The sequence below is a fragment of the Anguilla rostrata genome, chromosome 10, assembly GCF_018555375.3.
Source record: "Anguilla rostrata isolate EN2019 chromosome 10, ASM1855537v3, whole genome shotgun sequence".
Classification (NCBI taxonomy): Eukaryota; Metazoa; Chordata; class Actinopteri; order Anguilliformes; family Anguillidae; genus Anguilla; species Anguilla rostrata.
This window is the reverse complement of record NC_057942.1, coordinates 12,117,041-12,138,870: the sequence shown is the minus strand read 5'-3', so window position 1 is coordinate 12,138,870 and position 21,830 is coordinate 12,117,041. Positions and strand designations below refer to the sequence as shown.

At 42.7% G+C, this 21,830-nt stretch overlaps 3 protein-coding genes across 5 annotated transcripts; 1 reads left to right on the top strand and 2 right to left on the bottom strand.

Annotated features, from left to right (window-relative positions):
* Positions 1-642: 642 nt before the first annotated feature.
* Positions 643-8,957, top strand: hnf1a (HNF1 homeobox a). Of its 2 annotated transcripts, none has more exons than XM_064354134.1 (10): positions 643-956; positions 2,647-2,846; positions 3,506-3,686; positions 5,453-5,655; positions 5,855-5,994; positions 6,256-6,397; positions 6,923-7,111; positions 7,250-7,365; positions 7,908-7,992; positions 8,488-8,957. In XM_064354134.1, the coding sequence occupies exons 1-10, from the start codon at positions 664-666 to the stop codon at positions 8,616-8,618; spliced, it is 1,680 nt and encodes a 559-aa protein (XP_064210204.1). In that variant the 5' UTR covers positions 643-663; the 3' UTR covers positions 8,619-8,957. The 2 variants fall into 2 exon arrangements, with proteins under 2 accessions (XP_064210204.1, XP_064210205.1); XM_064354135.1 differs by lacking the exon at positions 643-956 and adding an exon at positions 1,040-2,314.
* Positions 8,958-9,426: 469 nt separating this feature from the next.
* Positions 9,427-12,321, bottom strand: c10h12orf43 (chromosome 10 C12orf43 homolog). The gene is made up of 6 exons (XM_064354136.1): positions 12,137-12,321; positions 11,757-11,787; positions 11,504-11,602; positions 11,253-11,350; positions 10,991-11,081; positions 9,427-10,654 (listed from the first exon to the last, which is right to left on the bottom strand). The coding sequence occupies exons 1-6, from the start codon at positions 12,264-12,266 to the stop codon at positions 10,231-10,233; spliced, it is 873 nt and encodes a 290-aa protein (XP_064210206.1). The 5' UTR covers positions 12,267-12,321; the 3' UTR covers positions 9,427-10,230.
* A 1,735-nt stretch (positions 12,322-14,056) lies between these two features.
* On the bottom strand, positions 14,057-21,520 carry unc119.1 (unc-119 homolog 1). 2 transcript variants are annotated; one of them, XM_064354132.1, is made up of 6 exons: positions 21,125-21,520; positions 19,026-19,139; positions 18,787-18,895; positions 17,750-17,922; positions 17,027-17,131; positions 14,057-15,924 (listed from the first exon to the last, which is right to left on the bottom strand). In XM_064354132.1, the coding sequence occupies exons 1-6, from the start codon at positions 21,354-21,356 to the stop codon at positions 15,845-15,847; spliced, it is 813 nt and encodes a 270-aa protein (XP_064210202.1). In that variant the 5' UTR covers positions 21,357-21,520; the 3' UTR covers positions 14,057-15,844. The 2 variants fall into 2 exon arrangements, with proteins under 2 accessions (XP_064210202.1, XP_064210203.1); XM_064354133.1 differs by having other exon boundaries at positions 14,057-17,131; positions 21,125-21,517.
* Positions 21,521-21,830: the final 310 nt, after the last annotated feature.

The window sequence follows — 21,830 nt, the reverse complement described above, 5'->3', positions numbered from 1 at the left end:
GTGTGTGCTTTACGTGCATGTGCATTTAACTTAGAATCATTTAGATTTTACAGCTCAGTTCAGACACTGCACTTTGTCCACAGCACTTAAAGGGATGGTAGGACTTAGGGACAAAGTTCAATTTGAGAGAGAGGGAGAGTGATAGAGAGGAGGAGAGAGAAAGAGAGATTGTGTGTGTGTATGTGTGTGTGAGAGAGAAAGAGAGAGAGAGAGAGAGGGAGAGAGAGAGACGAAGGCAAAGATAGGAGTTGGAAGAGGAGGGTTTGAAAAGAAAACAACCTTTGACAGTGAAACAGCAGGTGGATGGATAAAAACTGGGCTGTCCAACTAGTGAAAAACAGAGGCGAAAAACAAACAGGAAAAGCGAAAGCCACCCTCTTCCTGGAATTCGATGGAGAAAAAATGAAGCAAACATATTGAACCAAATCCTTCATTTTCGGGCAAAGGGAGAAAGAAAGCAGGAAAATAGCATTAGCGTGCCGGCGTGAGCATAAGAGCTCACTGTATTCTTGTGCATTAGCTGAAAGCGTGTGGCCTGTGACGGAGAGACAGAGAGATTCCAAACAGACAGCGTTCGAGGGCTAAAGGTTGGGGGTAGGGGGAGGGGGGTGGGGCAGAGGGGAGTTTGGGGGGTGGGGTGGGGGGGCTCAGAGAGGCAGTTTAATGGAAGGAGAGGAGGGAAGAGGGGCAGCCATGGCAGGACGTCTATCTGCCCTCCAGGAGCAGCTGATATGGGCTCTGCTGGGTTCGGGGCTGTCTCGGGAGGTCCTGGTTCAGGCTCTGGGGGAACTGGAGCGGGAGAGGGCCTCGGCAGGGGGAGAGAGTGGGGACAAGGGGGGCGGTGAGAGCTCGGAAGAGGGAGAGGAGGATTTTCCGCCTCCCATTTTCAGGGAGCTGGACAGACTTCCCCCCGAAGAAGCAGCAAGACAGAGAGCTGAAGTGGACAGACTGCTGCAGTAAGTTTCGCTCACAGGCTTGTGTGTCCTTCCAAGTCTTCATCGCTCTCTCTCTCTCTCTCTCTCTCTCTCTCTTTGTCTCTCACCTGTTAATTTATCCACTCAGCACAAACCCATATTCCTCCAACAGCAGCGCAACACTCCTGAAACTCTTTGCCAGTGTTTCCACAATAAATGTCAACAAATAGTTCTCCATTCTGTTTCCTTTCTGTCTCAAACCCCTGCACATTTAGGTTCCAAAGAAATTCAGCTGAACACCTTGCCTTTCTCCTCCTCATTGCAGCTCACGCTCTCTGTGTTTCTTTCCTGTTCCGCCTGCCCGGCCCCTCTTTTCCATCCTGGAGGAAAGTTCCAGAAAACAAAAGCACAGATTAGGTTACCTGTCAGCATCTTCTTCTCTCTTGCATCCTTTGTCTCCAGTTTGGTTTTCCTTCCAAAACCCTGAGCAGGCCCCCTTCCTCTCTCCTTCTCCATCTCTTTCCCTTTCTGCTCTGTTTCTATCGGTCCGTGTGGTGAATATAAAGGAGAGGGTTCCTCCTTTCTCTGGTTACTAATTACCTATCCTTTCATTATTCGTTGGTCATTTCTCCCTCTCTAATAAATGAGCTACATGGATGGCTTAAGATTAACAGACAGATACACACAGAGGGTGAGAGAGAGAGAGAGAGAGAGTGAGCGTGTGAGAGAGGGAGGGAGGAAGAGAGAGCTAACCTAACATCAGGAGAAAACTATCTTGACAGTGTTGTGCATGTGTAGTAATCGCAGTTTAATAGTTTTCCCATTCTAATGTGCAAAGATGAATTTCAATTTATATGCAGGGGCACAGCAAATGACCTTGAGTCAAACATTTGGGATTGTATGACATTCTTAGGTCAAGATGAACAGATAGAATGGAAAAGCTTTCTGTGTATGTACTATTCCTCAGAATTATATGTTCCTTTGTAAATTTGGGGAACATCTAAATTATGTCACAGTGCTATACAGTATGAGATACATAGTTAGGAAAGGTATGTGCGTGTGTGTGTGTACAAAAAGGAAAAGAGTGGTATGAGTAAAAGTTTGAGGCGTGTGTGTCTCTGAGCACAGATCACTGTGTGAGTGTGAGAGAGTGTCAGGTGTGTGTTTATTTGCTGTTTATGAGTGTACTTATTTTCCAGAGAAGTGGACTTTGCCCTGCTGTCCTGCTGCTTATCTCACACAGTCAACACACTCTCTCTCTCTCTCTCACTCACTTTCTCTCTCTCTCTCTTTGACTCTTTTTCTCTCTCTTTCTCTCTCTCTCAGTTCAGTAATGCAATATTGACTAAAGGACTGAACGTTACAATATTGCCAAAGTATAACATTGAAACAAGGCATTGGTAAAATTATTATTTGTAAATGTAAACGAATACATAAAATAAACAATACTACTACTACTACTACTAATAATAATAATAATAGTATATAATGTCAATGGAGATAAACTCAATTCATAAAAGTGGTTGTTTGTTTTTTAAAAAATAATTTTTGAACTGCATTTCTATCATCTTGCAAATGTGCATGCATTGGTTTACAAATGATGTCTATATTGTGCAAAAAAGTACGTTAAAATTGAATATATCATGAGCGATTGAAATGTGTTCAAGGCTAACATTTGCATTGTTCAAGCTTTGGGAGTTGTCTGTGTGTGTGTGTGTGTGTTTGTTGCCAGGGAGGACCCGTGGCATGTAGCCAAAATGGTGAAAAGCTATATGCAGCAGCACAACCTGCCTCAGAGAGAGGTGGTAGAGTCCACAGGGCTCAACCAGTCCCATCTCTCTCAGCACCTCAACAAAGGAACTCCCATGAAAAACCAGAAGAGGGCAGCACTGTACAGCTGGTACGTCAGGAAGCAGGGAGAAATCAGCCAGCGTGAGTATTGCCAAGGATGTCTGTCCCTGTGGAACTCTAGGCCTGGCCACTGATCAGGCTATGGGTTTCCAAGCCCCTGGTGTGCAGAAACTGAGGGATTGTGAGAGATTAAAAATCGAAGCTCATGTCTGTCTGTGTCTAGTGCATGAGACACCGGCTGAAACCAGCTGCATTAGATTTAGATTTTTAGATCATAGAGCCTTTTGGAGAATGAGAAAACACAGCAGAGGTAGTGAGCAAACATGTCCTTCTCACCTGCCACCTATCTGCTGAAGTCAATGGCTGAAAACTATGATTTGCAGAAATATACTCCAAGATTTTTCCATTGATTTGTGGACTGTTTCTGTCATTTTTGCCTTCAATAACTATGCTGCTTGGCCTCCCAGTTAATATATTCTATTAAACACACCTGTGAACACAGTCTTACAGGTGAATTAGTCCTACAGGTGAATTAGTTACCGTGTCCATATTTCACCCATAATAAGTTTAAGGGTCCAATGAATTACTGGAATTACTGCCTGCAAAGCAGCAGTTTAAATACTGAGATAGAAATTGAAGGAAGTGGTGGAATAAGAAGCTCAGCTGACACCCATATTAAATGCATTGAGGTGGAATCAGTGGGTGATGCAGCGTTCTGATGGCCGCCTCTCTTTTTCCAGAATTCACAAATGCCAGCCGGGGAATTCTACTGGGGGAGGAGCCAGGGGAGGATGTGCGAAAAGGCCGGAGGAACAGGTTTAAGTGGGGTCCCGCCTCCCAGCAGATCCTCTTCCAGGCTTATGAGCGACAGAAAAACCCCAGCAAGGAAGAGAGAGAGGGGCTGGTGGATGAATGCAACAGGTTAGTGGGTACAGGAGGTGTGAGTGGGAGGGGGTGGTGAGGAATACTTTCATTTCTCCTCTGTCTCTCACTGTCAGACCAGCCCTGAAACAACACATCTTTTGTGTCAGTATCTCTCATTGTCCGTATCCCTTAGTGCCAGTGCTGCTGAGTGTCAGTGCCCCCTCGGTGTGAGTGCTACTGAGTGTCAGTGACTCTCAGTGTCATTGTTGCTGAGTATCAGAATCTCACAGTCAGTCAGTGTCCCCTCAGTTTGTTTGTGTCAGTGGCAAAAAGCATTTCAACTGCTTTTCTGACGCAGAAGCAGATGCTACAAGGTTTCAGTATCTATGTTGTATTTACTAAACAGTCACAATGGGTTGTGCATATGTATACCTGGAGTGAATGCACTAAAACAGAGTGGAGATCATGTAAATTAGGCCAATTAGGTATCACGTCCAATTTACTAAAGCATACATCTCCCCTCTTTGGGTGAGAATTTTTAGAACTCCTGAAAGCAGTTGGTAATTTGCACTGATCTACTGCAGCTTGTAGCTCATATGGCAGAGAAGAGCATCGGGCTATACACACATCCTCCACAGTCAAATACGATTCCTTTGTGGGCTGAATGGGGTGGAGATGAACAGCTGCCTCCTCTGATGCGTAACACTCTGATTCGTGGGATTTAAAATACGTTTCACACATTTCTGTTTATTTTCAGATATAATATGAAATTGCATTTGTTTTATTGAAAGGACACAAGACTTCTATTGAAGTCATCAGCTAGTAGTGTAAAATTGCAGTTCAGAATTTAAACAATTTGAACCATTGTTCTGTGTATGTGTTAAGTAGGGTATATAATGAATTGTGAATAGTGTTACCTTCAGACACTCTGTGGCCTTCTCCCCTCACAAGTCCATACACGTCTCTTCCTTCCCCCCCCACTACATGCTCATTTTACAGGGATTTCCCACCTGTTGTTCTGTTTGTGTTAATATTCTTTAGTTGGACCACCACTTGTGTCTTTTGCCCTCGTGAAGTTTTTCTTATTGTCGGCATATAACATCATGTCATCTTTTCTTTACATCCTCTATTGTTTGTTAGTTTAATTATACCTAATGAATACATTTTGTATGTCATGTCACTCCAAATTTTTATCCTTTCCATTCCTATATGCTGTGAAGCTGTACCTTGTTGAACATTACCATGACCTATTTCTTGTTATACAGAACCAGTCTTGGTAATGTGTTGTTAATGTGTCAATATCTGAGACCACGAAATATAGCAAATGTTTTGTGCTGCGACTATTTCCTTAGTAAATGTGGCCCCCAGTGTAACTGTAGCTGAGTGTCAGCATCTTACAATGTCAGTGTCCCCTTGGTGTCGGTGTCTCTCAGTGCTCAGTGTCAGTGTCCCCTTGGTGTCGGTGTCTCTCAGTGCTCAGTGTCCCCTTGGTGTCGGTGTCTCTCAGTGCTCAGTGTCCCCTTGGTGTCGGTGTCTCTCAGTGCTCAGTGTCTGTCGGTGTCTCTCAGTGCTCAGTGTCAGTGTCCCCTTGGTGTCGGTGTCTCTCAGTGCTCAGTGTCCCCTTGGTGTCAGTGTCTCTCAGTGCTCAGTGTCAGTGTCCCCTTGGTGTCGGTGTCTCTCAGTGCTCAGTTTCCCCTTGGTGTCGGTGTCTCTCAGTGCTCAGTGTCAGTGTCCCCTTGGTGTCAGTGTCTCTCAGTGCTCAGTGTCAGTGTCCCCTTGGTGTCGGTGTCTCTCAGCGCTCAGTGTCAGTGTTCCTCCCCCAGGGCAGAGTGCCTTCAGCGGGGGGTGTCCCCTTCCCAGCTGGCTGGACTGGGCTCTAACCTGGTGACAGAGGTGCGAGTGTACAACTGGTTTGCCAACCGGCGCAAAGAGGAGGCTTTCCGACACAAGCTGGCTCTTGACACGCCGTATAACAGCCAAACAGCAAGCTCCTCCAGCCACGCCTTACCCACAAGCCCCTCTCATGGTAACTTCAGCGAAACCTCACATTTGCTAACTCAAAACCATTTCTGATTTACTATAAATTACAATACAGGAAGTACAAGTAGTATATTTCAAAGTAAAGAGAGAGAGAGAGGAGAGAGAGAATGCATTTTCACCTGGATCAGAACCTTGACATAATTTAATCACTTCCACACATTCTCTGTCTCTCTCCCACAACTCAGGCATGAAATATACGCAGCAAGTGGCCAATGAGAGCCTGGGATCAGGCCATCATGTGGACAGGAGTGTGGGTGGGCGTCTAGTTGGCAGCCCTGTCCAGCTAGAGCCAAGCCACACCCTTCTGGAAACACATCACAAACCTGTAAGTCCTCATACCATACTGGAGCATCACAAGAACAGCAAAAAATGCAGGAAAAATGCAATGAAGGAAAAAAGACATAAGTGGATTTGGGGGAGGGGGAGGGGCATAAAAAGCTATAGTATTAATTGCAAAGGACACCAGTAGTAGTGGAAGTGGCTGAAGATCATCTCTTAAATTACCTTCATCCTTAATTGTCAGGACGATGGCCTCTTTTCTCCCCTTCTTCTCTCTCTCTCTCTATCCTTCCTCCTCCTTTATCAGGTGTCAGGAGGTGGCCCTCTCCCGCCTGTCAGCACGCTGACTGCGCTACACAGTCTGTCTGCCTCGCCCGCACCTCCCCAGAGCCTCATCATGGCCTCCCTGCCGAGTGTCATGAGCCTCGGGGAGTCATCGCTTCTGATTGGTAACCTGCTTTGACCACCTTTCCAATTACTGACATGCTAATTGTAGTGGAGCAGTGAGGCTCACACCCTGTTAACCCCAAAGAGGGAGGAGCTGTCATATATCAGGCTCACTGAACCTGTGGAAAAGCAGTCCTTTGATTGGAGAACACAAGTTGGTAATTGACTGTGCATGGTAGCTCCATCGATTATGGGGCTTGAGAAACCTCACTCACTCACCATCACTATATTTCGATGTAATATATAATACATATTCTGACACAGTGACTTCATATCAGCCTGGTTAACTTAATTGGCACATTGAGTAAAACACCAACACACCAGCACCCTTATGCACACTATCATACGGACGGGGACAAGCACTCTTTTGTCCTTAAGCAATGCACTGAATTTGAATTGCCCCAGTATCTCTCCCTCAATAAGGTTCATCAGCTAAATAAATAAATATCAGTCTTTATCATCTGAACTCCCTCACTCTGGATACATTAGTACATAAGTGTTCTTCTCATCTATCTCCTTGTCCACAGGTCTGGCCTCTTCTCAGCCCCAGACTGTTCCAGTCATTAATAACGTTGGAGGCGGTTTCACCACCCTCCAGCCAATCTCCTTTCAGCAGCAGCTCCACACCTCGCATCAACAGCCAATCGCACAGCAGTTTCCAAATCACATGGGGCCCAGCTCCTTCATGGCGACAATGGCACAACTTCCATGCCACAGTAAGGGTACCCAGGCACAGAATGTATGAACTGAAGCCAGGTTGATTTTAATAACTTCATTAGTTAAATTCAGGCCTCTTGAGGTTAGTGTGCTATGGGATCAGTGATGTCATGCCACCTCTGCCCTCCCCGTTACAGTGTACAGCAAATCCGAGCTGTCCTCCTACACCCCCTCAAGTCTCCTGTCCCAGGCCATGGTCATCACAGATAGCAGCAGTCTCGGAACACTCACTAGCCTAACTGCAGTCCGACAGGTAACACTCACCGGCACCCAGGGTTTTTAAAATAGGATTAAATAGGAATAAATGTATTTACGGAAGCCAATCTGTGAGGGATTTAGCCATTAACATTGAGCAGAATAGTTCTGGTTTGGCTCCAGTAAGTATGTAAATCAATATGAAACCAATATTAATAATCCAACAAGTACATGGTACATCTTGTGATGTACTTTACATTACACATAACAAAAAAAGTGACTCAATAGCCACAGGTTAAAAGACACATGACATAGGTCGAGTGTACACAAGGCAAAAACTGATGATTTGTGGTCAAACTGAGGAAGGCAGCTATACAATATAACTACAAAATTATTTATCTGTATTTCACGGAGGATGAACAACAAATATATGAAGAATTAGCTGCCCAACAAAATGCTAGAATTCTTAAATTTCACAAAGAATCTTTGTTTTCTCTTGGTACTTTCTCTTCTTAGGAAAGATTCAACCACATTATATGCAAAAGCTAACTGGTCTATATGTTCATAAAGCCCCATTGCAAATCTGCTTTGGTCCCTCAGATTCTATCCTCAGACCCTGAGGACCAGACAGACCCCCCCCTCCAAGAGCCCTCTCTTCACCTGCATGCCAGCTCACCTGTGCCAGGTAACACTTACCCGAGACTCATCAAACAGTATACAAAAAGCTGTATTTGAAGTAGGCCTCACAAGGCCTAGACATCTTGCCATGTTCTCTGCCCGCAACAATACTCAACTACTCAACAGCAGCAATCTGAGTTTATTCACTGGCATTTTTGAGTAAAAGAAAAGTGGAATTAAGTTACATGGGAGGACTGATGTGTATTGCTGCCACACATTCTGCAGCCATCAGAACTGGGTTTAGACCCAGTAATAGTAGAGGCTGTTTGGAATGTTCAGAATTTTCAAAGTGTTGTCATAATACACTGAGAATCTGAATCATTTATTGACTGGAATTATTACTTACATATCCAAAGCCTTACAGTTTTGACATCTCTGACAATAGATGCAAAAACACTACTCTATGTTTTCAAATGGTGTATTCAAATTGTGTATTTTTACAGACCTTGAGACAATGACTCTATACTTTAAAGGCTGGCTCTTTCTCTCATTTCTCTCGCAGTTTCCTCTGGGAGTTTGGAACTTTACCCTCCATCGCAGTCTAGTGAGACTCACGCACCACACCTCCTAGGTTCTCCATCAGCAGACATTGACCCCTACATCCCGGCACAGATGGTATCAACTGCACAATAGCCACAGTAGAGTGCGGATCTACTATTTCAGAGAATGGGGGGAAAGGCCATGAAGTGTCTATGACACATTTACTGGAGAAAGTGCCTAAGTGGTATCGGATGGGAGTAGTGGAGAGATTCTTTGCAGAGAAAGATATAAAAACCCATTTACCAATAACTACTACCTCTGTTTCAATCAGCCATTACCTACAGAGAGCCGACTGCCTCGACAAGCACACAAAGCCAGGACTAAGACACTGCCAGGAGGCTTATCAGCAGCAGCAGTCAGAGTTCTGATTACAGTTGTGAATGTTATACGAAAATAATCACTGTAGTTCCAGTAAAGAGAAATCTATTATAATTGTTCTGCGTAGTTGTGTGGCTTATTTACTCCAAGGCGACCGGCCTCCTGTGACAGAACTCATGGTGCATTTGGTAACTAACAACATGAAAGAACGGTGGTACCCATCAAATTTTAATAATGCATCTGTGAAGGCTTATATTGACAAATTATGGCCAGTCAGCTACTACTGCACACCAGTGGATGAATTCCCAAACGCTCCCCATGCAGCTGGGGACACCGTGGACAGGGCTACAGCTGTGGTAACAGTGGATCGGAAAATTTCTGTTGGGGTCGCTGAAGGAAATGGGGCTCACAGCCATAAAGTTGTGGGTTTATGGCCTAAATATATGGCATTATCATTGTAGCATTGAGCTAGGAACATGAGCGAGTTTAGCTTTGATTTGGCTCAAAAATGCAGTTTCACTTTATAAGTCATCTTGGATAAGAGCGCCAGCCAAAAAATGGATTACTGAAAAATACATATGAAGAAAGTTTAAAAAAAAAAAGTTTTATTACAGAAACTTCTTGCATATAGTCAATACCTCATGGAGACTGGAGACAGTAACACAATTTCCATGAGGTACTACTGCTTTTGTAAACACCAAAACAAGAAACAGGAAAGTATTTACAAAATGGTACAAAATAGTCTCAGTCAATGAAGACCAACCTTGAAAACAGGAGTGGTGATTACTTCTACTTCTGAAATGAATCTGTAGCATACATTTATACCTAAGCCCACATAAACTACACAGTGCTTTAATATGCTAAAGAACACAGAACAACATGGGATGGCATGGCAACTAGCAGACAAAATAAAATGGACATATCCCTTCAGGGGTTCTTCTACATTATTTTATAACACCCCCCCCCCCCCAGACTGGATAGAAAATGTACTTATTACAGGAGGATTAAAGTATCTTTGAACTGCAAGGGGCCTTGCGAGTTCTAAGATCACTCATACAGGATTAGGTTTCGGTAAATGTCACATGAGCTTCAGGGGCCTCTGGGAATACGGTGTTGCTCAAGCAGGCGAGTGGACAGAACTGGAGGGTACATTCCCTAATTGTCATGAACTATTGTCTGAAGTCAGTGAAATTGTTCTTGTTCCCCACTCCCTTATCTCTGAGATTTTTGTAACCTGTTCTAAAACAGGAAACTGCAAATTAGAAAGACAATGATGGGAAAAATGCCTAGGAGCCATGTCAAAACGTTTATGTGATAAACAAAGCCCAATAAGGATATAAACCTTGTGCTGAAGACTAACAGCAGTCCTTCAGGTGCAGCCTGCTCCTCAACCCTCACCCTCACATGCACTCTTTTTCTTCTTCTTCTTTTTCTTCTTCTTCACAGTGGCTTCCTCTGGCTGCTGTGCTGAATCCATTTCATCCTCTGTACTCCCATGTTCCGCCATCTTTTTGCTACGAGGAACTGTTACACTGTTTGTTTTCATCTCGCTCTCCTGAGCCCCTCCTTTGGTCAGTTTCCTTTTTGTCTTTTTATTTGTTTCCAAACTGCCATTCTCCATCTCTCCCTCTACTACACCTGCTCTTCCCTCACTTTCCCTCTTCTTTTTCTTCTTCTTTTTCTTTTCAGCAGAGGGTGGGGCGGGTGAGGCCAGGGACTGAGGCATGCTGGGAAGCAGAGATGGAGGAAGGAGGTCCGTGACTGAGATGGCCGCCTCTCTCAGCCGCATTTCCATTTCACTGTCACTGTCACTGCAAGGAGAGGCAGAAGGGTGGCTGAATAAAGCAGCTAAATGCATCCAATTACTTACGCTATACTGCATTACTGTATCAGAATACACTACCTAACATGTGAATACTGCAAGCCATGTTGTGTCATCCACTCATATTTCAGAAAAAGACTACAAACAGGGCACTTAATGATGGATCTACAATACATTGATCTGCTTGGGATGTAATGTAAGAATTATAGGGGTCCCTGTAGACAGGATCCAATAGCACAATTATTCTAACATTCAAAATTCATAAAAAGTAAGAAAAAGAAAATGTTCTTCCAGGTCCAAGAAAGTCTAACTTTAATCAAATTACCTTGAGCTGGGGATGGGGCGTCGGGGAGGCGGTGGTGGAGATGGCTGTTTAGCACTCAGTCCAGGGACAGAAGTAGAGAATAGCCTAAAGCCTGGAGATGAAAAAAGACATTTTGCCTTCATAGATGTCTGTTAGGGAAACAATAAATACCAGCAACATAGTAGCAACATTCATTGTTTCAAATCGTTTTCATTCTAAATTAGTCTTCTCTTTTTCCACATCTTTTTTCCACCTCAGACCTGTCCCCCTAACTTCTCCTCACCTTCCTCCATAACATCCTCCTCCTCGTCATCTTTCCCTTGTGCTGGCAGTACAGTGGATGTGTCTACAGTTTCTGGACTGGTACTCTCTGAAATACAACTAGACATGAATATAATGAGAGGGCATGGCTCAAACAACTAACATACAGGAACACAACTGTATGAACAACTTATTTTAAATTACAAGTAAAGCTTCTAAACAGCCATGTTTGCTAAAATCATAAGTCAAATATATTCACACCCAAGAGCTCACCTATCCAGCATTGCTACCAATTTTTTTGCAACGTGTGTACGGAATTCTGGGGTCGTCTCAAGTTCGTTTCCATCGTGGTCGTGCTGGGACACGCTCACCCTGTTAACCACAATAATGTACGTTTTTGAATCGAGGGAGTAATTAGATGCTAGTTATGGCAAGCAGATATGATCAGACACAAGATTTTTCGAATGCACTTGAAACGTAATGGCAAGGAACAAGGTGTCCGAGTGTTGTTATTAATGAAACGTACCTTCGACTCGGCTTGTCATTCACGTCTACACCTAAACACAAAGCAAGAATCACTGAAGCACTTTGTTCCTGACAGGGCAAATTCAGTGCAATTTACAGGTTCACAGGCTGCGCCATGTTATTCGTACATTTCATTATTAGTCTAACGGTAGCGACAAAACGACTTGCAACCACTCGTGTAAACACCGTCAGAAAACTTCCCAATAGCGATTCCACCGATACTCATAATTTCTTAGACTATATGTGCGCAACAAGCTGGAAATTTAATTACAGATAACCTTAGTTTCTGGTCGAAGTTAATAGATCTCTAGTAATACACAAATACCCATGCACTGGTCTCATTACGTTACTCAAATGCACCCATTTAACAGTGTCTACTACCTGAATTATTCTGACGGGTGGCGTTAGTAGCAGCAGGTCCAAAACTCCAAGCGGCCTCTTTGAATTTCTCCTGATCCTCATCTTCGCTGCTAGAGTTTTCTTCAAGCACGGTCCCTCTGGACGCCGCCATGTTCAACCACACGTGTGACAGGGAGGGCGGATTAACCGCGCAAAGCACTATGGGTATTGAGGTCCTATGTTTGAGTTTCTCGTGTGTCGATTGTGCAGGACAACAGCAATATTTTTAGACTAGTGAAAACTTTTTAGCATTTGTCACGAGTCATTTTAACATTTGCACTCTTACGTAAAAATCATTTAATTTTGAATCAACAATTTAAACAAAAATGATAAACCTCCATTATATGTTGGGATGTTGTGGTCATCCCACAGACTGATCCAAATAGTGTTCAGGAGCCGAGTTTGGGAAACAGGATTTTCAAGGAATTCAAATTAATGTAGCCGTTTACAACGAAATTAGATACTATCTGGATATTTAAGGCCATATTATTTATCCCTATGTAACATTACAGCTGTAAATTGTTATAGTAATCTTGCCGAATATAAAGGATAGTGTTAGAAATGTGCATGTACATGTTCAATGTACGAGTGTACTGAATAATACAGATCTAGTAACATGTATAACAAACAATAAATGTCATGTGTACCAAAGATATATGTATTATTGCACTTTCTGGCTTCTCTGCCAGCCTTGTGAAACATGCAACCAGTATCCCTCATTATCGGTATTCTGACAAATACAAGCAGGTTATGAAAGTTGTGAAAATCAAAAGTTATTTATTATTCTTATTTTGACAAAATAACATTTTGTACAAACACCTGAAAATCACTCCGAACATAAAAAGGCAAGATGTTAAAAATACAGAGGCATTATTCTTACCTCATTTTCATAGAGTAATCCTACAATTCTACAAAAGACAAGGGCAGATATTATCATTGTAAATGATATAGTCTAACATCCCTGAAAATTGAGTAAAAAACAAAAAAGCAAAAAAACAAAAAGTCTAGCAACTCTTTTAATCAAATTTGGACAATTCCTTCATGAGTATGATTTTCTTTAGTTGCTAAAACTGGGTCCTAACTTGGGTTTTTAAAGAATTTAAAAACATATAAAATGTTATTTCAAACAAAGAACACATGATAAATGTACAAATGAAAAAAAAAGAAAAACTGTATAAACCAAAAGGGGTTCCAGTTTAAACATAATCAGTAACAAGCAAACAAGCAAATAATATTTAAAAATGACACAAAAAAAACATCAGCAGCTGTTAAACACTAGTTAATGTAAATTGCAATGCCGTCATTAGTGTTCATAACAAGATTCAGTCTGAAAACGGACTTAACACACCTACAAAGCACTTCCATTGAGCTCATTGGTCAGGATCTGAGAGTAATTTCCTGCTGTGTTTTCATCACCATAATAGTTTGATATAGATTTGTGGTTGACCAGTATGCATTTTTCAGAATACAAATTTACTGGAGACTAGACTAACCAGTTATACATACGAGTTATAATTTCAACCATTAAGGACAATTTCCTTCCTTGACCAACAGTCACCATTTGCAAAAACTTGCAGTGCTGAGAATGCAGAAAAGGACTAAGAATATGAACCACTAACACTGGTCAGCTGATTTAACAATCGAATTCTAGTATATAACTTTAATATACTCTACAGTAATGGTGGGCAAGCGTGGTCCTTGAGTGCCACAGTTGTTTCTCATTGTCAAGCCACTTAAGGTTTCAATTGCTTATTTTTTTGAAACAAGGAATTTCTCCCATATGTTAACTGAAGTTAAAAAATAACAACAATTATGCTGCAAATTGAAGAGATACATTGTCTGAGCCCACAGAGTCAGACATTATCCAGATATTTTGCAAACAATCTTTTCCTTTTTTTAAAAATAAATGTTCCCTTGACACCATGCCATCGCACGGTCCCAGACAGTACACACATGATCGTGAAGCTAGTCGCTGGAGAGAAAATCATGAAAACTGAAAGTCAGCTGTATTTAAGGACCAAGCTTTCCCACCACTGGCCTACATACATACATACACACCCTGTATCTCACTAGGATGCACAAAAAAGGGCACTTCATTTACAGTTTCTATATCATACATTCTTGCACTGACGGTAGCGCTGTAACCCTTAGTTACTCTGGCTTATCAAAATTCAAGTTGAAAAGATTGGGAGAAAATACATATTTGCTGTAGTATAGTAATTCAAGGAACTGAGGAAAGGGTTAACAGGAGATGCATCTAGATTTACCCTCAAACCTGGTTGTGGAGTGAAGCCTTTGGATACTTATTCCTGAGCTTGTGATCAACTACCTAATTTACAGGATATTTTTCATCCCCATTGTCCTTGCTCTACAACTAATATCACACATCTAGCAGTATGCCTAAGTGTACGATTTAGCCTTTTTATAAGATCAGGGGAAATGTGAGCAGTACCCTGTGACTGAACCGGTCCAGTTTGTGCATTTAAAAATCGTTCCGGAATCCCAATTTCGCTAATTAAGAATGCGTCTGCGCGTTTCAAAAAGAAAAGCGCACATATGCATTTGACATCAAGTGTGAGCACAGGAGGGGCCGAGCAATAGATGGAGACTGCAAACCCTGAGAAACAGCAACAGACGGCTGTCCATGACAAGAAGGACACTTGCGCAACAACTACAGATGCACTGAGGCCTTCTGGACATGGACAGTACGTGCTATAATTATGAGTGCTTGTGTCCGTTGGAAATGAAGTACACACTTGTGTTTTTATAAATATGTACGTCTATAAATGGTAGCGGCAGAAGCAGGTTTCACTTTTCTTCTTAATTTTACAGAATGTGAACTAGCTATTCAGGAATCACACAGCATTCATGGGAGGCGTGTACATTCTAAAAAAAAGTGTGTGAAAACCACAAACACCATTCCTTTGATCTTTGTGCACTGTGCATTCAACTCATTAAAGATGTGTTAAGGTCACTTGCAAGTTTGTCTAAATGATTCAGCTTTTTGGCTGGGAGTCTTGGCTTTCTTTTCTGTTTTAGGCTTTGACTCCACTCACTGCACCATCGCGTTATCTTTCAGGCACCATGATTAAGAAATTCAATAAAAACTATTAAAAAATAAGGCGGATGTGGTGTGACTTAGTCTGTACAGACAATGGCTGATCTGTGACTGTGGTTGAGGTGTTGAATGCCAATCTGCCAGCACATGCAATGCATTCCCTTCCTCAGCAGAAGTAATTTAACTTTATACAGGCTTGATTTCTCACTGCCTCTCAATTGCAAAGTAACAACTACATCAGTTCATCCAGGCACTGCTCTGTTCTTGAGAAATGCAAGCAAAGGCTTTGCTGGCTTCGAGCAATGTTTTGTGAATACTCCAAGCAAACCAATATGAAGATCATACAAAAACAAATGTCTCAAAAGGCAATTTTGTAAAGGGTGGCGGGGGGGATCCAAATTGTGCAATTTCTCCCATTTGTTTTCCCTCATACATTCTTCCTGCTCCCATTAACTGAAAATGTAAGTCTCTTCTGCTCTCTTAAAATCAGAACTGTTTCATTAGAGGACTAAAAGAATTTCCCCACTCATAGTACTTGATTTAAACCACCCAGAATTTGTTAGCAGGCCCTTTAAAATCATGTAACATTTCCCCCACAAAACCTCTGTAACAACAAGCAGGCAGACAAATTATCATTGGCAGTGCTTGCGCGCTTTCTGAGACATAATTTCACCGAAAGCTGTCAGACTAAAATTATCTGTGACTTGCAGATCTGTTGTGGAAATAGAGAAAGAGGAGAAAAAAAACATAATGCTAGGTCAGACTTGATAAGGTGTATAATATAGATAGTCCAATTAAAACATCACATTCTCATTGGGTTTCTAGCAAGGTTACAGCCATAGGCCTATGTCAATATGCATAAGCTAGGACAATGAGGGGGTGCAAGGCCATCCACTCTTTAACAGTGGGAGATATGGAGGGACTGAAGCATTTGAAACTGATAAAGGCCCAAGGAAGCGTTAAGGACCGGGCGCTACTTTACAAGTGGAACGTCTTCATGGACTGAATAAACGAATGAGCAGTTCCACTCCAGCTCCACGACAGCGTCGTCTGAAGCCATGAAGATCATTATGCTGAGCAGGAGAAGGTAAATCTGCCCAGTCTTGTTCAGGACAACATTAAAGGCAGGCTTCCAACTCTCTGCGCTCATTAACCATCCCACAGCACAAATGGAGCGGGTGCGATGCAAAGTGTCGTGCCTGTCGTTCCCAGGTCTGGCTACGTGATTATCCCCCAGGTTTAATTGGCTTAATTAATCCTTGCTGATGTGTAGCATGGTGGCTGCAGTGCATCACCCAGGCGTGTGCTACATGTGCGGTTCCCGCTCCCGCTTTGTAAAGCATCCTGTGAAAAAGCGCTCCATCGACTCAATGAATAATCAGCAGTATTCTGGTCTTCATCGTTACAAATGCTACCGCTAGAACACTGGGAGGCGTGGCAGAGCAGCCAGGGCCATGGCGTCAGTCACGTGATACATAACAATACACCACTTCATCAATTATGAGATGGACTGTGCTTGATAAAACAAAAAGGAAGGGAGGAGGCTCGTGTAGTATGAAAATGAGGGAATAAAAGAGGTACGTATCACTTGCAAAACGTGCTGGTTCTGTCTCTTCCCTCTCTCACTCTCTCTCCTCTCTCTCTCCCTCCCTTTGTTTTTTGTTTGGAGTGGGAAGGCCTACTGGAATGTTTGAAGTCATAAGTGAGAGTCCTGGGACCGCATGATGTGTATTGTCAGGTGTGACCTTGTGGTGCGCTCTACTGTACATACATACATACATACATACATTCATCTCCCCCTCTGCACTACTGACCCCCGTTGTAGGCATAGTCTGCTTTGTTGTGCATGATGAGTTTGTTGTCCACGAAATAGAAGCTGTCTGATCTGGTCTCATAAGGATGCTCCACCATCTGACGAACTGCACAGAAAGAGGGGGAGAGAATCACTCCACTGACACGCCAGTGAAGGCAATTGAAATAAAACAGATTTTTCTTATGCTTCAGCTGTCAGCCATATTGTCAATGTCCAACAGCAGTTTTGCAGCTGCTGCAATGTAAACGGGTGCAAAAGGCTATGCCACGTAAGAAAGAAGCAGCTACAATAATAGCCCATTGTGAGCTTCCTGGAATTGACATTCCATGGTAACTTTCCCCAACGAATAACAGCATTGAGCAGAAACAATCTCTCTCAAATCTGACATTAACTCCAAGAAGGCATTAGAAAGCACAAAGGCAGACACCAACTTATTTTCCTCATTAAAACCTTTTTCCATCACATAAATTACATTTTTAATGGAGTAGAATGCCCGAGTACTAAATTACTGAAGTAATGTTAACATGACAAACACTACATCTTATAAAAATGTAAGAATATTTACACCATACAATTTCTGTTACAGCTTGTCAATACATTTGCATGCATCATATTTGTTTATATTTGCCTGCCTGACTACTATTCATTTTCTGAAGACAAGATGAGGGGACATAAAATTATACAAGGCAAAGTGAAGTGGGCAGAGAAAGAGGCAAAGACTCACTGAGATCCTCAGGCAACTGGGGAAACTCGTATATGTGTTCGCAGGTGTTGCGACTGTTGGGGATGCAGAAGCCAAAGTCGAAGTCAAAGTTCTTCAGGAGGCGTTCCCTGAAGTAGTGCCGCTCTATCATTCGGAAGCTGTTCACCGGCCGGTCGCCCACAGTGAACTCCACACTGAGAAAGAGAGAGATGGAGAAATGTAATCACGCTCAGGTAAAGTTGTGGCAGCGTTGGCCCTGAAAAAATAATGCTAATTGCATTTTATGGCTTTCCAGAGTGCAAATGATGGCCTGTATCAGGCAGCCCGTATCAGTTTGGTGAGCGCTGAACCTTCTTGGCATTTTTTCGTACAGCACCTTCACAACATGTTCAGTACTGTATGACAAAATGGACCACTATAGGGCACCTGCAACGTTAGTATTTAGTATCAATACAATCAAGACAACCATCCAAAACTCTTACACAGTGTGCACCTCAATTTATGGGATATTCCCATTTCTGTATAATAGAATTGAGCAATTCTGTATAACACTGGGTACAAATACTGGGTTACACTTTAAAGCCCAGGATACAGGGGTAATGATATGGTTTAAAATGCATTAACACTGCAATGTTAACTTGCAATTATCTAAGTTCCTTCATGTATGTGAACTGTTGAGCAAAGAGTGAGCCAAGTGCTCATAATTGCTGTGTAAACAAACAACGTTATCCACAGTAGTATCCGATTGATTTCAGCCAACAACCGAGAACTTTTACAAGAAAAGAGTGCTTCGCTGAATAACATACAGGAACAAAGCCCTGCATCACAGGACTTCCTGAAAAAACCACTTAAAAGAATTAATAAACATGAATCGCACGCAGTCTCAAGGACACAGCTGTACCCAGGCCACTCAGTTGCAGCCAAAAACTGGAAGCCCTCTATGGGTAATTCAAGGGAATTGCACTAGAAGTACACAGGATAACTTTACACTACTGAGCCGATGCCTGCACATGTACGAGTGCATGTGTGTGTCTAAGCAACGTGTCTAATTTACTCACGTAGCACCTATGGTGCGCAGTCTCAGGAAGGCAGGTGTGAACTGATAGCGAACAAAACGCCCGGCACTGGAGTCTCCATCTACATTCTCCTCATCATCCTCTTCAGCGTCTGAAAACGGAGAAAAAAACCAATGCTGTCTACCACTTTTCCCAAAGCCCCAATCTCACAATCCTCTTCATAACCCGAACTCAAATCACATCGATACAAACGCGTATGGGCTAGGCAGACTGAGCAGTACCGCAGTTTGGGGGTTTGGCAATCTCAAACAGCACCGTGCCCGTCTCCAGGTCCCTGATCTTGAAGCGCGTGAAATCGATGTTGTACACGTTGTCCTCTGGTTTACACAGGTAATCTGGAGATACACAGAAAAAGAAGGGGGGGGAGGGGGGTCAGCTTTCTGATCATTTTGAGAGACAAAAGAAGCTTTTCTGAATCTCCTTCCATGTTTAAAACACTAATTTTTTCAAGCGACAGTTCACTTTGTTTTTTTTTTTTTAAATATACATTATTTTAGTTAATATTTCGTGTTATGATTGGTCCGGACAGTTTCTACGTGCACTGAAGGATATTTACAGAAGCTTTTGATGACCTACCGACTTTACAATAGCCTGTTATCGGGGTGTTCACAGCCTGTGGTCTCCACATTTGAGAAAATGAGCAATACTTTAAGTCTTTGGTGTATTTGGTGGTGCTGCCCATGTAAAGATACACCACATATTGCTGAGGCACAACTAATCTTTCAAAGCATGCAGAATCTGTTGCTACAGGGAGCTACCCCACTGCAGTATTCAAAAGCAGACCAATCAATTTGGATTTTAAAAGCCTGCTTTGCTTTCCTTATCATGCCGGTTGCTTAAGGGAGATTGTGGGCTCTGGTGTGCAAACAGATCGGTCAGCATTGACCATCTAACCTCAGTTGGAATCTGGTCAATCCAGACAGGAGAGTTCAGCTCATGTTCTTTTTTTTTGGATTTGCTGCCACTATTGTGCACTACGTACCAATCCCTCTGCCAGAACTGATCTGTGCAAAGCAACAACATGTGGTGTGCTTGTTCTGAACAACCACTGTACATACATTGACACTGTGTGTATATGTGTATGTGTGTGTGTGTGTGTGTGTGTGTGTGTATTCTCTCCATGGACCCTTAAATAATTTCATTTAGCTAAACTGTTTCTTTATCTGTTTGATGAATACTTAACATGTCTTGGCTGATGGAGAGTCCTTTCTGACAGAACAGAACTGTGTTGTTAGGAGGGGTCTGTTGAAAAACGTCAATGATACAATTTGGGATTTATTTCAGTCACCATAAGCATAAGCTTGCCTATCTCGGCCTAATTTTTCTAGGCACCATAACATACCATTAGTTGAAGGATCTTTTCTTGGGCTAAATAATCATCCATACAATACACTGATTTAGGGGCAAGCACACTGACCTGAGAGACCTCAGATGATTTACAATTTTACTTCGAAAATGTAATAATAATACAGGAAAGTAACGCATGAATGCAACTCCGGTGCAACTATTATGAATGTGCACCATATGATCGTCATCTATCACTATAGGCAACAAGTGGCCTGCAATGTCGGATGATAATTTTATCCCGGTTCTGGGTCTGTGCGTGCTTAGAAAGGGCACAAAAAGACGTATGGAGTTACTCAACATCAGGCAGTCTATTGAGCAGACTTCCCGTCCCAAAATAGCTAATCAGTTAGCTGGTTAAATAAAACAGTCTGCGTAAATAAAATGAACGTATTTCCCCAGAAAGCTGGCAGGTCGGTAACAAGCTAACTTACAGCTAACGTTAAACACCTGTCACTGCGTAGAGCGGATCGCTTGTAGTGAGCTAGCTTGCTATATAACTTAGCCCCCTTTTGATTTATAAAAACATCCAATTCAAAATGACGAGGTAAACCACGGTATCCAATATATACTAGCTAGCCCGTCGCCTATTTCGCAATCTTAGTTGGCGTTAGCTGTCCATCTATCGAAGTCGACTGACATATATTTATTATCTCGTCTCTAACTGCTGCTGTGTATTAATTCGCTGTTAAACCATTGTATGCATTAATTGCACATAGTATTACCCTTGTCAACTGATTCCAAAAAAACAAAAACAAAACAAACAAAAAAAAAACGATAGCTAGATATACAACGGATGTAGCTAGCTGGTCATTAAAGAGTGGAGCAAAACTGGCTCGCTGGCTAACAATTTGGCTATTGATGGGCAATGTAACGTCTCAGCCAGCTGCCTCGCCAACATTCAATCGGTAACCTTAGCCGTAGTCAAACCAACCAAAAATCGCATCAGAAAGGCAGTCCTTCCCCTCGGATATACCTCGAGTGACAACCCGTAGCCCAAGGACTTCATCTGGAGTGATGTCTCTGCCCAGCGCCCGGAGCTCCTCTTCCGTAACAGGCCGCCTATCCGGTTGGTTTCGCCGGGACTTTAGTCTCTTCAGGACACCTCCAGCAGGCTTGCGGTCTCTGGTAGGACCTGTGGATCCTGCATCAGTATCTGGGCCATTTACATTCGTTGGCATTTCGGCTCGAGGCTTAGGACCGCTCATTTCTTCGTAGTCCGTTTTCACTATACAGCTAATTGGCTAACGTATTCGAATGCGTGGAAGAGACTGCTCAGCTCAAGATGGCGTCCTGCGTCTCTATGGAGAGACTATGCTGAGAAGAGTTGCCTGTCATTGGCTGCACATGTTCGGCGGTTGTCATGGCTACTTCCACACTTGCGCTGTGTACTCAGCCGTGACCCCTCCTTGTTTTATTGTACTTCACCAGTTTCTTGTGTTTTTCTGTTGACTCAGCTAATATATTCAAATATATTTCAAGAATATTCTTCTGGGTTGGATTTCCGTATTTACACCTTGGCGTGTTGAACTGGTTGCAGTCCGTTCTATAGTTATGGTTAGCTGTTTCAAGATTTACTTTGTTCAAAAAATGTTATCCAACCAAGATACTTTACTGAATTGTGTTACTGCCCATTCTATCGTCGGTGTGGCATAAATGCATGACAAGCGATGCAGGGTAAT